Below are 12644 nucleotides of genomic sequence, written 5' to 3' on the forward strand. Positions count from 1 at the left end.
TTAATACACGTAAACCTAACTGCCCACCAACATGGTGAGCGTGGCATCGGTTGCCGCGTGTGACGCGCGTGCAAGGGGTCAATATACAGGATTGCAAAAAAATAGAAGATACTGTAAAAGCCATAGCTGCCAGTTCAAATATGCTTCCTCCTCAGTGTGTCTAAAGCCCCTTTCACACTAGAGGACTTTCCCATGAAATTCCCAGGTTGACCTACATGTATTCACACTTGAACTGTTCACCCTGACAAAATCCTGGGAAATAGTCCTCTACCGGGTAATATCTACCCTTGCATGGGAGTAGGGCTAAGGAAATAACCCTGGGGTTTAATGACTCTTGTAATGGGTAAAAGACTTCCAGGTCTTAAATTTCATTTTAGACGCGGCACAGCAATTTTCCTCTTGTAAAGGGCACTTCTACGAGGACAATTTAAAGATGTATTGGAACTTTCTAAAAGGGCAACACAGCAAAAGCACATGGCACCACGGCAATTGGTGTGGGTGCCGTGGGTTATTCCGAGGCCTGAGACTTTAGTGAAATAAACAATAAAGATTTCTACCTTTCTTCCGCTTTCTGTTTCAAGGTGCAAGAAGTAGGTCGGATAGATGCTTCTGTCCATGCCCTTTTTATCGCGTGAGATACGGCACTTGACTGTAACGCCTTGGGGCGCTGGACGAAGCACGAAGGCGTCCAGATCGCTGAAATCAAAACCACCGGTAGCAGCACCTTGCATCTTTGTTTCCTGTGAAGTGGAGCAGAGGAATATCTTACTGTCATAACTCATACTGGACAAGTAGCAACTGAGATTTGTCAAGTGTGAAAATTCCTGAAAATGTTACTTCATTTTCCTGACAACCAGCGGAGTATACTGTTCGAAACGTCAAGACCAAACCGGCTCTGGGCTCTTTTCAGAGCCAGCACTCAGATTTCACTCATGGTTGTACCCGCAGGTCTACTATTGATATTTATATTATTACTCTTATTGATATTCCCCACACCTGATGCACAGCTTCAAACACCATTTAAGTTTACTATTATTTAGAGTTTACTCTCATCCTTCACACCAAAGCTTCAAACATCCCTCTTCCCCGAGTATTGGAAGTTGTCCTACCTGGGTCGTGGGTCCGGATGGGGTGGTGTACCCGCCCGCATATCCACTGTTAGGAGTGTAGTTATTATTTCCCCCGTTACCGAAGCCAGTAGTGGGTTGTGGGGAGGGGTATGGGGGCGGGGCAACCTGCCCAAAGGAGCTGCTGGTGTTCATGACACCCACTGGTATCCCGGCCTCTTCATTGTCTTCATAATTGACAGCCTGGGAGATGCCCATCGCCTTCAACTTCTTCTCTGTCTCTGGAAAGTTTAAGGCAAGGTATACGTTTGGTAATCACTCTTAAAATTCGTGACGATAAAAATTATTGTTAAGAAGTCTCAAGCAGCTTCCCATTATATAACACATAATATTAAGCTTATCTGCCAAATTTCTGCGCTAGCCTAGTAAGTGTAGAATGCCTAGTAACGTGGAGAACATGTACGCATGCGCAGCAGCCAAAATTTGCTGCTTAACCCCTGAAAAACGCATGCCGTAAGCATTGAATTCCCTGCTTCTGTAAGTGCAGATTTTGTGCTTTACGGTAAGCAGAGCCATGAAATTGGGCCCATACCATTAACTATTTTGTTTGCAAATTTATTTTAAACATTGACTTTTCCTTACCTGTGGTTTCCCTAAATGTTGGGATATCATCATCGTCATCGTCGTCAGGGGAGGAGCCACTGACCGTTAGAACTTGAACAGTCGTCAAAGATGAGTTTAACGAGTAAGATGCTGGTCCATCAATACCTATTAACAAGCAACACAATACAAAGAGTGTCAGTGTAATGACTTCATTAACCTATTATGCTTGAGCGCTCTCTGTGTGAGAGGGCTGTTTTGTACAAACACCCACATAAACATGTGTGTCATAACAAACGTATTTTTGTATGTAATCTATGCCCAGCACATACAATGTACAAGAAGATACACACATGGTGTAACCGCGAACCAAATAAAACACTCAAAACCCTAAGATTTGTTGTGTTGATTGAAGGCACTGGACACTATTGGTAAGAACTTAAAATAATTGTTACGTATAGCATAAAAACTTACTTGGTATGAAGCAATGGAGAGCTGTTGATTGTATAAAACATTGTGATAAATGGCTCCCTCTGAAGTAGCGTAGTTTTCGAGAAAGAAGTAATTTTCCAATAAAATATTTGAATTTGATTTCAAGACCGCAGAATTAGAATTTGAGGTCCAGAAATCAAGCATCTAAAAACATACAACTTAGTGTGACAAGGGAGTTTTTTCTTCCATTATTATCTCACAACTTCGATGTCCGATTGAGTTCAAATTTTCACAGGTTTGTTATTTTGTGCATTTGTTGAGATACACCAAGTGAGAAGACTGGTCTTTGACAAATGCTTGCTCGCGAGTCACTGAACAAAAAGGGCAAATCCTGTACATGTACATATTATATAAAATATTGCATGCTCAAGCATCAGCTGTGCCGACTGCATGCTTAATTCAATCTAATGTACATTACTCGTATAAACGCTTTAAGCTTCGACGTGATTGACTCTAGAACTTTCAGAAGTGAGAGTCACTGCTGACGACGAAAAGTCCAGATATTATGAGGTTGAAATGATGGCATTTCCACCATTTGATAACCCCTAGGGTTCTAGATTTCGAGGAGATTCTTGAAACAGTATCCTCAGCACTATAGAAGTAGATCAAAGAGCATGACTTATTTTTATTGAGAGAAAAATACAGCATTTTTTATTTACCGGTGAGACTTTGAACTTGGATAAGATGGGAGTGCTTGACCCAGTGATTTTAGTAATTGATAGTTGGGCCTACAAAATCATCATAAGTCTTTCTGAAACCTTCACTTTCACAAAAAAGGACATACATTTGTAACTACATGAAGAAGGATTTGGGAGGAGCAAGTTTCAACTTCAAGATTCAATCAATATTTGGTTTTACAGTGTTTTCAAAATATACACTAAACATTTTCAGTCCTCCAGTTCAGCAATTCATTTTAAGAATTCATCATTGGCATATGGTTCTCTCCATTGTTTTCAATCAATCTTTAATGAAATTAAACAACACAAAACCATGTATTATTCAAAGTCATTCCTTTTTTTTGCCCCTTCATTTTTATTCAAATCAATTATTTATACCACAAAAAGCATGCGAGGTATTCAGTACACAAACAGCATCTTTTTAATGCAAAGGCAACGCCTCTTTAAATGTTAATATTTAAAAATAATGCCAGGTCATTGAATGTGTATGAGTTATTCAAACAGAGCGGGTACACGTATGAAACTTAATGAACAGCATGTCTGTTTGACAAGCGCAGTTCACAATAGTTGCCCCCTGAAATGAGATACTCCGAATTGAAGACTTTCTGTCGCACGATTACCCCCCCCCCCCCCCCCCCCCCTGCCAAAGGTGGTTTGATTTCTAAACAACTCGAATACACATCAAAGGAGGTGAAAGGCCCAGATACGACTGTAAAAAAGCACCATCCGCTTCATTAATAAAAACCTTGGGTTAACACGTCTTCACCGTAGCACAAAAACACAGTATGAAATTTAATCTTGACGATCCTGAAAAGCTGTCAGAAACCACACTTATCATTTTGCATTGCCATTTTTATTGGAAGAGAGGTAGGCTGTAGACAGAAAGTAAATACTAGGCCTGCAATGCGGGACATTCACAAACGTGTTTACGCGCACAAACGTACAGAGGCAAATCAGCATTTTGCGAGGACGAAAGTGCACTTTGTTTGGACACTAAAAAGTCTAGTACACATCGGGGAGAATGGGAGAGGACAGTCGGAAAGGAAGTGAACTCTAGCGTGATGCCTGTTTTGGACACGTCCCACGCCTTGTTGATTTTAATTTTCATTTAAACCTCTGGGAAGTTACAAAATTTGCACTGTTTTTGGATTGCTGTTTTGGGAATAAGTGCACGTACATGTGCATGTATTCTTTTCCGCTTTTCCTCTATGGTTTACTGCTTGATTATTGAAATGAAAAAAATGCATGCCCTTAAGGTGAAACCTCTGCTAACGCTTCTGAAGATGAATAAAAAAAAATGGGTGTGATCCCTGGCTATTGAATGGCTGCAGACTGGCACTGCCGGACAAAGTTAATGACAAAATAGAAAGGCGACCAACATAGGGCAAGAGAAATGATTCCCCTTGAAGTCTGGACAATTTTTCATGCATGATCTTTTTTAAGGGTTGGTTTCTGTTCACAAATGCTGCGACCAGAGATGAAGTTTGCACGCGCTGTCACCTTGCTAAAGGTGAATGGATTTGACATTCTCAAATAAACACTCAGACATTCTGTTAGTATTTTCTCAGTAACGCTTTAACCTGTGACTTTCAATGTCTTTCTATCATCTCATGAACAAAAACTAATCTGTGACTAGGCAACAAAAAACTGTCTCATTATGCTTTATTTAAAGAAATCTTAGCTTATACAGATGAAGATAAATAAAAAGCACTCGCCATGCAGGCTATATCATTCCCCCACCCCCCATTTTTTCCAATCAAGATTGGGTTTTTTTCCCAGTCAAGCAAATGACAGAAACATGTGCCAATTCAGAGTGTTTGAGCAATACTGCAGTCTGGTCAATATATACTCCTCTCTCATCTCCCAATGAATTATAAACTGCACGACCTTGAATTACTAGGCACTATAGGCAGAGAGAGAGAAAGAGAGAGGATGCGATGTGAAATATTGGACAAAAAAACTAATAAAAAACAAGAGAGTGTAGGTCAAGGCTATGCGTTGTTGTTGAATACCAGAATATATCTACACCACAAAATACTCAGGCCTGATACTTAACGTACATGTAGGCAACGAAGGCGATTACCTCCATGCCCCCTGGCTGTTGCCTTGGTGCCCTTGCAATGCTATGGTAGAAATTTACAACTTCCTCGTACATGTAGGAGAAAATGCCTTGGTGCCCTTGCCCTTTCAAAAATGAAGTATACAGGCCTGTAACCGCTTTGATCTTTTTGTAAAGGGACAATATAAATACCTATTATCATTATCATTATCTAGACAAACCTTGAAGGCCATCGCTTGTTGAGGAGCTGTGAGACGGGGAGACCAGAGGCCGTGTTTCTTCAGGGACTTTGCGTCTTGATTTTCCCCCTGACCCTTGGCGTTCCTCGTTGGGCTGGACGATCATCGGCTGGTTGTATTTTTTCTTCTTCTCTCGCAGGAGGGCTCGCTGTAAAACCACAAAAAAAAAAAAAAATATTAAACCACCACCTACATGTACAAGTAATGTACAATACACAGATCAAATGGTTCAACTTGTATCAACTGGTTCCAATTTCATGGCTCTGCTTGCCTCAAAATTCTGAAAACACATTAACTCTATGGGCAAGAACAGCAGAAATCCATAGAAAGCAGAGCCATGAAATTGGGCCCTTAAAAAAAAAAAAAAAAAAACTCTTTTAAAGCCATTATACACTTTCGGTACAGAAAAAAAAGAAGAAAATTCACAGATTTACAAATAATTTACAGGGTTTACAGAAGGTAATGGTGAAAGACTTCTCTTGAAATATTATTCCATGAAATGCATTACTTTTTGAGAAAACATTAAAACAATATCAATTCTCTTTTTGAGAACACATTAAAACAATATCAATTCTCGATAGCGAAAATTACGGATTTATTTTAAACACATTTTCTCTTGACTCTGATGACCGATTGAGCCTAAATTTTCACAGGTTTGTTATTTTATATAAAGTTGTGATACACTAAGTGTGGGCCTTGGATAATACTGTTTACCGAAAGTGTATAATGGCTTTAAATTTATTTTCCTACACCAGATTCCGCACCTGTTTTTCCAGTTTTTGTTCGCGGAGATTGAAAGGTGATGTGGCTTGGTCGTCATCCATGATACTACCTGGAGGGGCAGAGGAGTCATTCCACCCTCCTTGGGAAGAGCTACTGTAGAGGACGAAACAAAAAGAGGAATAAATTTGCAGATAATTGGCGTGTAGTTTTTCTTTTCAGGCTCTTTTTTCAATGCTTTTAAAGGCAGTGGACACTATTGGTAATTACTCAAAAAAATTATTATCATAAAACCTTACTTGGTAACGAGTAATGGGGAGAGGTTGGTACATGTAGTATAAAACATTGTGAGAAACGGCTCCCTCTGAAGTGGAGTAGTTTTCGAGAAAGAAGTAATTTTCCACGAATTTGATTTCGATACCTCAAGTTTAGAATTTGAGGTCTCGAAATCAAGCATGTAAAAGCACACAACTTCGTGTGACAAGGGTGTTTTTTCTTTCATAGTTATCTCACAACTCCGACGACCAATCGCGCTCAAATTTTCACAGGTTTGTTATTTTATGCATTTGTTGAGATACATCAAGTGAGAAGAATGGTTTTTGACATACATGTATTACCAATAGTGTCGTCCACTGGCTTTAAATCAGTGTGTACAGCCACAATTATGGGCAACATTTGTTTGGCATCAGTTTGGAAAAGCTTGAAAACCACTGTCAATGTAAACATAAAAAACTGTTAAGTGGGGATTAACCAAGGAACGGATGCGCATTGTGCACTGACTGAAGACAATTAATTCTATCGTTGTGAGAAAAACATCCCAGAAATCCCTTCCAGATGCAGATGAATTTTCGGATGAATTGTTTGGCTGTAATTGAATAAATGCTCCTCAGATTGGTTCAACACCTACGGCCTGGCATCGGATTTAATTGGTTTGGAAGCCAACCTGGCCAAGCCCACGTAATATTTTGATGTACCGATTTCGACCTCATCCCTTAGTGCACCTTTTAAAGTTCTGATCGATGTCAAGGGATGAGATTTAAAATGTGAACACATCTGAAAAGCAGATTGCGAACTTTGGTTCCCCCTTTTTCTAAAACCCAAGAACCTCCCAGTTGTCACAATTCAGTACAGCAGGCCCAGTAATTATAGCTTTAGACCAGTAATTTTAAGGAACTGACAATTTCAACTGTCTTGTGGTTTTTCAATAGAATCATACCACTCTGTGTTTGTCTTATAATTAGCAAAATAAAAAGAAGTTTTTGACTTGTTGAGTCTGGTGTCTTTAAATTCTGTTGAGTATCAAAGTAACCCTCAACCAATAAGCAGATACATGCAATGTGCATCTATAAGAATGAAGATAAACTAACCCTTAGTCTTATTAGTGTTTGTTCAAATTAAATGGTAGGCCTAAATCATGTTAAACTTGATAAAAAGTTCTTTTCAATTACATGTATAATGTAGTTTTGTAAAATCAATTCTGGTCCCGTAAAAAGGTTCAGCAATAAGAAATCAGATAAAAGTAGGAAGAATTCCAAGCCTGTTTGAGCAAGGGGCATAGAGTATTTTGAACTTTTGGTAATTTTTTTTAAAATGAAGTATAAAAAACTATAAGCAACACAGTTAAGAAATATTTCTCGAAACAATACAGAATATTATCATTTTAAATATTCATAACAGCACGGCTCAGTGCATGCGACTGCCAAGGTACATTTGTACCTTTGTGCTTACTGAATATACGTGTATTTTAGGTTGGTATTTTGACGTCAACAACGAAATGGTTACTATGGTAACAATTGTTGACGAAAAGAGCAATTACGTATGGTTCACTTCTTGGATACATAAAATGTCCGCTGTATCGCAGACACAAGTCTATCAACAATATATAATTCATCTGTATACAAATGTTTAATATGAGACTCCAATTGAACTGTACATCATGTACTGTAGAGAGTAATACAAACTAAACTCAATGAATAAAATTACTTAAATAGCATAAAAATGTGTATAACTACAGCCCAGTGTATTGTATTCACTTGGTCTGTCCATTAAACAAGATACACTAAAATAAAATGCATGTTTACTAAAATTGTATACTGTGCAGAGGTCAAAGTTTATCCAGTACACCAATAATAAACCTATTTATATGTCTCGTCTTTCATCTACGTGTGTGTGTACAATAGGATTTATAAAATGTGCCAAACTCAAGCCCAGTATTACACTAAAATAAAATGCATGTTTATATAAAAGAACCATAGGATACATGTACGTTGCAGACGTAAACCTCTTTGATTGGACTGTGTGTACAGCATCAATGCAACGCTGCACACAAACCGACCTGCTGGTTACAAACCACGAAGCTGATTGCTACGGCAACCATACAGGATGCTTAGCAACCACTTGCCTTGAAAGACGAGGGAGTTTTTAATTACGGGGGAAAACGTAATGCAAATCATGTACAGTGGTGTATGGTCATACAAGTGCAGTATGGACGTACGAGTGGTGGTACTTGGTATAGGTCAGAATTGGACAGTGAACACTGTACAGTACAGTGCACCTACAGTTGTGAACTCTATTTACATGTGCAACACATAACGTCGATATTTTGAGAGTGTTGTCTTCACTATGGCATGTGTGGACTGGTTGTTACATGTTGGGTACCAGTTTGTTGTTTGTTTGTTTAAATGATCTTCCCATCAAGGGAACTCGACAAACTCCCACAAGGGATATAAACACCAAGCTGGCAACAACCAATCTCTCTCACAAACATTGGCTTTACCGTCTATGAATATGAATTACACAAATCAAGAAATTGTGATTCATTTAATAACTAGACGACAATATTTATTCTAGTCATTGTGAAATCAGCGGTTAGCTGGGGAATTCGAACCCACAACCTTGTGATTGCAAGTCCTGCAGTCTACCGTACATTGTGGCCACAATGTATACATGTACCCAAGGTACAAAATATCAACTACCCCTGTATTGATGGTTTCAGCTGATTATAAGAGAGGTTTCGCAGAGTCACAGATACTCTTACGTGAACGGATACGTCATAATACGTCATCACTTTTTGAGGTCCATGTGACGTATAACCATTGCACACAAGTTAGAATAGTCGCTCAAAATGGGAATCTGTCGCCATACATACACGTAGTAAACAATGAGTATATTTTGTTCATGTTTTAATGTACCAGGTTTTCACCAAGTCTATTAGAGGTATCGTACATGGATGTAGTTGGAAATTTGTTAACCACTATGCTTCAGAAAAAGAGAAATGGCGATTGTCCATGGGTACACCCATTTGGTTAATAGCGCCCGCTTGAGCCTCAAGTTGAGGGTATTCGTTAAAATTTTGCAAAAAAAAACTACACAGCTCACTTGACGCGAATGTGTACGGTTCGATATCTGTATGCGTATTTATGTCCGCGACTCTACGAAACCTCTCTATTGTGTGTATTTGACACACTCAGACAGTTTTCACTCATCATTGACACAGCAATTGTTAATTGACTGCTAAATTACATCATAAATTACATCATAAACATGGTTTACATACACGTACACACATCAGTGGTTTTCAAACTCGGGCATGATACTTCACGGAGGCAATGAAGGCATTGCCTTGGTGCCCTTGAAATGTTCCAGTAGAAATTTACCATTTCCTCATCAGGCAAGTGCATTGTAGGGTGCCCTTTACCAATGAGAACATGCCTTGGTGCCCTTGCCATTTCAAAAACGAACATACAGGCCTGCAACTGTTGTTCATGCAATGGACACAAACAAAAAATGAACCCATGATGGAGGCTGTGCAGGGATTGTCACTTCGGTTTGATCGCTGATATTGTGGTAAATAGATGAAGTAATTATCTCAGCTGGATTATAATCAAGTCAGAGTCAGGTGATGTCAAAGTAATTGATAGGCCATTAGCACATTGTATTGTGATGCTTTGACTGTCTGACTTACCGCCCATACAGCTAATAAAGATGTAAATATCATGAAAGCCTCAAATACAGTGTTATGTGGGCTTGCAGTAAATTGATTCATTCGGACCTGGTGAGTTTTCTTTTTAATTTTCAAACATGAGCAGTTTTGTTTAGGATTCGTGAGTGCTCCAATAACATCTGCCCACAGATGTTCAGGTGTTGGGCTTTCTATTGCAGTTACTGTACATTCAAATTTTGTAGAACAATGTAGGGTCATACATGTACTTGGATAAACTTTGTTTTTTGTGAAATTACTAATGTTTTTGTGCATCCTGGCTTTTGTTACTTACAGCTGAGAATGCCTGCGAATTCCCACACACTCACACTTAGGCCTAAATGGCCACTAAAGAGAAAAGCCAATGTCATTGGGCAATTTGACATGTTCGACCATGGTCAGTCGCATTACACTTTTCTGTGTCATTTATTGATCTTGGTGCTAGTAGTTCTATGTGAGATATTTTTTCTACTAAGTTTATAGACTGATTTGTACTTGACAACCACAGGTTTGAAGTGACGATATTAGAAATGTTGTGGGCTTTGTACTCTGGATGTTATAGCTTTGTAAAAAGCAGTCAGTTGCATTACAAAAAAAGGACATGGTAAAAATACACTTGTCACAATTCAAAAGTTTCCTTAAACTAAGCAACTTGCAAAAGTTTTAACATTTAACACACAACTCTAATTAGACATTTACATGTGTATAAGAAATTATAGTGGTTCCTTCATATAAGTTTTAAAAGAAAGAGACATACCAAGAAGAAGAGAGAGCGAGAAGAACAATACAAGAGGTTTGTCTTTATTTTTATCAACATATCATACAGTTAACTTTTAAAACTACAGGTAAAAACATGGGAAGATTCTGAAGAAGACTGGCAGCAGCATATAACCGCAGTTACATATACATCTTCTACAGAATGTATTACTATTATGTCTATCTAACTGCAAGATTTTGTATAAAACTACATGAACAAAGTTATGCTCTTCTTTGCAACAAATGATCAAGATTGTTTGTTTTTTTCAATCTGAGGCTTCATTTTGTAAATTAAAACTACAAGAACTGGGGTGGATTTCACAAAGAGTTAGGACCAGTCTTATCTCGAGTTAGGACCAGTTACTCGTCCTAACTTAGGACTAACCATGCAATTTGTATATCTCCTAGGACTAGTCCTAAGTTAGGACTAGTCCTAACTCTTTGTGAAATCGACCCCTGTACATGTAAACAACCAGAGCAGTAACCAAATTTTGTCACACGGATGGAATACAAGTTTTTTACCGCCTACATGTAGGCCTGGGCGACTAATGAAATTTACAACTTGACTCGTCAGTTGCACCTCAACACAAATAGATTTTGACACAGTCATGACTAAATTTCGAGTCCCAAGAGGCACTGCTGCATAAATTTTGCCGTAGACAATAGTGAAATTTATGTCACCGATTACCGATTGTGCTTCATAAGTAAATTATGTTGTCGTGAAGAGTTGTGAGCGACACAATTGGTTCACTGAACAGGTGGTCAAGACTATTTTGAGTAGTAGTCACGACCTATTTTGTAGTACGTAGTCGTGGCGACACTAGTGGCCCAGGCTTACTATCGCCCATAGTTTCAGCATTTGGCAGTGCATAGATCGATCTATTGTGTTGTGTTTTGTTTTTGGTTTTGGTTTTACTGCGCCTTGAACACCCAGCAGGGTGGATATGCGGCATTACAAGTCTTATTATTATTATTATTACTAGCTACACTACACATATCAGACTGCGAGCGAGAAGATTCAGATAAAATGTAGCCACAGACAGTACAATCAGCCAATGGAAAGGTTTGTTGCACAGTATGCAGGAATTCAACAATTGTCTGGTTTTGGTAACAAAGAAGAAGTGATGCAAATGCAGATAGATTAAAATTATGTTTAAACTGCACTAAAAATCATACTACTAGAAAAGCAAACACATTTTGTTTAGACTTTTATTTAGAATTAGAGTACAGTCCAGACAGAGAATGCATTCCTGATTAGCTGGCACAGGGAAAAAATGGTAAATAAAAAGGTAGGCAGAGGTTGAATATATAATATTTAAATAAGCTAAAAGGCTAGTGTAAGGAAGGATTAACCTTCTAGCTAACCTCGTGGGAGTATTAAGTTGGTTAAATTGAGGCAAAAAAAGGAGTGACACTGCAGAAGACTGAATATGAAAGACACAACAATGCACTTGCTGAAGTTGCAAATGTTCGTTGAGCTCGGAGTCTGAGCGAGTAGACGAATACAAATTACAACTTTGGCCTTTGCTTGCACACAGATGACAGTTATTTACTGCTTAACAAAGATTAAATCTTTCACTGTACAAAATATGGTTATTTCGGAGGAGAAACTGACTGAACAACAACTTCCTTGAATGCTTAAACATAGATCTAAACGCTTCTAACACCAGTAGTCGGTATTTACCAGAGAAATGTCATAACAAATGTCTACTCACCCAAGATGGTACATTCCCGCAGCGGTTTCCCTCACGCAATTTCGAGTCGACTTCGGTAAATTTTTACAAGAGTCGGATGAGAATTAACCAGTCAGACGACGATTGACTGCTCAAAAAACAACCAAGTACAAAGATGAGCAGTATTACTGGTAGTGTCAGTGGTGAAATTTATCAGACATTTAGGTCAACCTAAAGTCTTCGGATAAGCATTTACACAGTAGATTTACTGTCTAGTCGACGATGATAATTCTCACTCGACGGTATTCATTACCGCTACTAAGCGTACATAACAACAATTTCTCATTGGAGAGGGCTGTACATGTGATCAAAACCAAGGTCA

The 12644-nt window shown here is 38.6% G+C and overlaps 1 protein-coding gene across 1 annotated transcript in view; it reads right to left on the minus strand.

Moving 5' to 3' along the window:
* LOC139939354 (tubby-related protein 3-like) overlaps positions 1–12589 on the minus strand; it is a 31491-nt gene extending 18902 nt beyond the window's left edge. The window contains exons 1-6 of the mRNA XM_071935161.1: positions 12305–12589; positions 5899–6010; positions 5117–5282; positions 1710–1835; positions 1110–1348; positions 558–740 (exon numbers count right to left, since the gene is read on the minus strand). Coding sequence (XP_071791262.1) covers positions 558–740; positions 1110–1348; positions 1710–1835; positions 5117–5282; positions 5899–6010; positions 12305–12318 — 840 coding nt within the window. The 5' untranslated portion in view covers positions 12319–12589. The remainder of the gene's footprint in view (positions 1–557; positions 741–1109; positions 1349–1709; positions 1836–5116; positions 5283–5898; positions 6011–12304) is intronic.
* Positions 12590–12644: the final 55 nt, after the last annotated feature.

This window comes from Asterias amurensis, chromosome 7 (assembly GCF_032118995.1).
Source record: "Asterias amurensis chromosome 7, ASM3211899v1".
NCBI lineage: Eukaryota > Metazoa > Echinodermata > Asteroidea > Forcipulatida > Asteriidae > Asterias > Asterias amurensis.